Raw genomic sequence first — 3,325 nt, forward strand, 5'->3', positions numbered from 1 at the left:
ACAATCAATTTAGACCCTACCTTCAAATAGTATCGAGAAATGTGATTTCAATACTGAAAATATTTGTAATAGTGTTAAAATTTATTTTTATCTTTATTTATAAAGTTTAAAGCTTAAAAAACAATATAGAATTGATAGATCTATGAAAACTTGAAAATCTTGAAAATTGAAGGTCTAAAAATACGCTAAAAAATGCACTATTTTCAAAACTTAAATTTCATTTTTTTTCTCATGTCCATGCATCTTGATGTCGAGATGATCAAATTGAGGATATTTGGGCATCAAAACAACCTCTTCTAGTGAAATGTTTGAGATAGGCTCTAATTTGATTGTTTAGAGCCTGACTCTATATAAACTTCTCTATATAAACTTTTCCCTTACTAAATTTACATTCTATATACTCTTCTTATTACTAAACTTGCTTTCCAAAAGAAAAATAGGGTGCTTAATCCAAAATGCACCTGATCACCTGAAAATTAAAATGCGCCAAATTATGACGCATTTGCACTGGAATAATTCTAAAATACCCAATTATAACAAAATTCAGAAACGTATTGGATTTACAGAATGAGTATCGACTTTGACAAAATCACCAAAATACATAATGAAATTTAATCACGAAAAGTACCCAAAATTACCATACTGGACTTCGCTTGAATATACCTGCTTTTTACAAATTGTAGCAGAAGTCACCACAATATTATAGAAACATTCAAATTTTGCATAAATATACCTGCTTTCTAAAATACAGCAGAAGTCACCACAAGCTTGTTTCTTCCTTGCCAAATTTCAAGGCGAATTTTTACAGAAACATTCATGTCGTTTGTTGGAATTGCACTGGAAGCCACATTTTTGAATTTGTTCATAATTTCCTGGATATTTGAGTCAAAATTACAGAAATATTCATGTCGTTTATTGGACTTGCACTGGAACACTCCAATTCTTGATAATTTCCTGCATTTTCAGGTAAAATTACAGGAACAATAACCCAAAATTTCTCCACAATTTTGCCTGAAAAAATCAGAAATTTCATCTTCTCATTTGCAGAAACTCATGAAGTAACAAAGTAATCTTCAAATTAAGCCGAAGAATCTATAATCATGATTTAGGAACAATTTTGGAGCCCCATTTTCACTGGTAAACATTCATATAGAGCCACAATTGAGGCAAAAGATAGACAAAATTTATCAAAACAAAGCACCAATTGTGACAAAAAAAAAGACCACATTTTTATGAAAATTTACGCCCAAGTTATCTTGAAAATTTTGTGAAATCATGTTAAAAATGGCATAATCAAATATTGATTATCCCCGAAATCACGTACCAAAATGTCACCAGAATTTTGTTGGAATTTGGTTGGAACGCAAACATTTTTGCTGGAATTTCACCGGAATCTAGTTGGATATAGCCGGAATTTCACCGCGTTTAGATGGACATTTACTGCAATTTCACCTAGATTAATCAGGACAATTGATTCATGCTCTCCAAAATCTCCTTGCTCTCCATTTTCTTTTCCATAATCACAGCAAAAACCCACTCTTTTCTCACACCAAAATCTCCTCTGAGTTTCCCATTTTCTGACCGTTCTCAATCATCGGAAAATCGTCTGGAATGGCTGGAATATCAACGGAATTTGACAAAGAGTGACCGGATTTCTCCATTATCCGGTGACCCGCCCAAAGCTCACCATTAAATCAGCAAAAGCCCCCACTATATACTTATGCATCTCTTTCTCATTCAGCCTGAGATAACTGAGGAGAAGCTCCTCTAGAAAACTCCAATCCAAAACCTCACCCATCGCAAGCCTGAAATCCACCATCTCCTGCATGGATCCCCGGAAGTCAGAGAAAGGATCTGGCGAGAAGGCCGGAAAAGCAACACCGGGAAATTTATCCGGCAAGGCGGAGAGGATCGAGCTTGACTTTTCAGGTGAGAAGAAGAAGCGTCGAGCGCCACTTCGATGACCTTCTGAAGAGGAAAGGCCACTCGAGAAACTGCAAGAATCGGTCGTGAATTCTGGTGATATTCTGCCGGAAAACTCACTGGAATCTTCAAAGGGGGAGCTCAAATTACAGATGGTTGTGTCTTGTGACTCGGATTTTCGGCCGGAAAACTTGCTAGAACCTTCAAAGTTGGTCTTGAAGTTGCAGAGGATGTCTCTTTGTGGGTCCGTTTGTTTGCAGGAATTTGATTTTTTTCCGGAATCTTCACACGGGGTGTGGAAGTTACAGCGGTTTTCTCTTTGTGGGTAAGAAGATATTTTGCTGGAATTTGATGTTTTTCCTGAGATTTCGTCGCATTCTTCAAATGGGGTGTTGTTGAAATGGGTGAAATCTTGGTTTCTCTGGTTAATGTTTTGAAGGGAAACTTCACCAGAATCTGATTTTATGCCGGAATCTTTAAATAAGGTGTTGAAGTTGCAGGGCTCTTCATTTTGTGGGTCAGATTTTTCACCCGAAATTTCACCGGAATCTTCAAAGAGGGTATTGAAATTAGAGAAGGTCCCGTTTTGTGGGTCAGATTTCCGGCCATGAGCAAAAGATGGGGTTCTTGGGTATCTGCACCCAGAGAAAAACCAAGAGCTTTTTGAGTGGTTTAGAGACCGTGAGTGGAGGGTTTCAGGCGAAAATTGGTGGTTTTCAGGCGAAGGTAGATCATTATTCGTGGTTTTTGTGAGCTTTGATATGTAAAAATGGAGGGTTTCCTGCAGGTTTTTTGGCATTTTTTTTTCACTAGTTTTGGCGGTTTCATAAGGGCTGGAAGATCAGCAAGGGAACGTTGAGGCTCTTTTAAATGGGATAAAATGACAAAATTGCCCCGACGCATATTGGGAAATATTGAGAAGTCCAGCTCACTTTGACTGGAGGGGAATGGCGAAAATGCACCCAGTTTGGGACATTATTTTAAGACCTCACCATTTTCGATCTGGAACCGATTAGGTCCTTGTTTGGTTCCCTTTTAGTACTCTCTTTATATATATTTTTATTTTTTTATTAAATTTATGTTTTATTTTCTTGGGCTCTTTTTAAATCCCCACCCTATGAACTCTTATTTAATTTTTATTTTATTTCATGTATTTTTAATTTCAATTGTACCATTGTTTCAAGGATGGATCTAGACATGATCAACATCGTTGATCCAACATTTCGATACCGATTTGTAGGTGAACAATCCTCTCCACTGATATATCAGCCTTTTTTTTGGTGTTGGGCTTGGTTTTTTGCATCTTTTGGTCCAAATATTTATTGCAAATTTACAGAGTTTCTAATGTCTTCAATGAAAACAAAATAAAGCCCCACCTCAAATTCTCGTCTGGAAGGCAATT

General features: G+C 36.7%; 1 protein-coding gene across 2 annotated transcripts; it reads right to left on the reverse strand.

The window, feature by feature from the left end:
* Nucleotides 1-624: 624 nt before the first annotated feature.
* Nucleotides 625-2,870, reverse strand: LOC18432066 (uncharacterized). Of its 2 annotated transcripts, none has more exons than XM_088868155.1 (2): nt 1,325-2,870; nt 625-954 (listed from the first exon to the last, which is right to left on the reverse strand). In XM_088868155.1, exon 1 carries the CDS (start codon nt 2,720-2,722, stop codon nt 1,661-1,663), a length of 1,062 nt encoding a protein of 353 aa, XP_088724281.1. In that variant the 5' UTR covers nt 2,723-2,870; the 3' UTR covers nt 625-954; nt 1,325-1,660. The 2 variants fall into 2 exon arrangements, with proteins under 2 accessions (XP_088724281.1, XP_006842239.1); XM_006842176.3 differs by having other exon boundaries at nt 625-1,011.
* Nucleotides 2,871-3,325: the final 455 nt, after the last annotated feature.

Source organism: Amborella trichopoda, chromosome 5 (assembly GCF_054954075.1).
Source record: "Amborella trichopoda isolate Santa Cruz 75 chromosome 5, AtrichopodaSantaCruz75HAP2 v2.0, whole genome shotgun sequence".
NCBI classification, from domain to species: domain Eukaryota; kingdom Viridiplantae; phylum Streptophyta; class Magnoliopsida; order Amborellales; family Amborellaceae; genus Amborella; species Amborella trichopoda.

Excerpts from the sequence above, each read along its gene's own strand:
- LOC18432066 (XM_088868155.1), bottom strand. The coding sequence starts at position 2,722 with ATGCCAAAAAACCTGCAGGAAACCCTCCATTTTTACATATCAAAGCTC.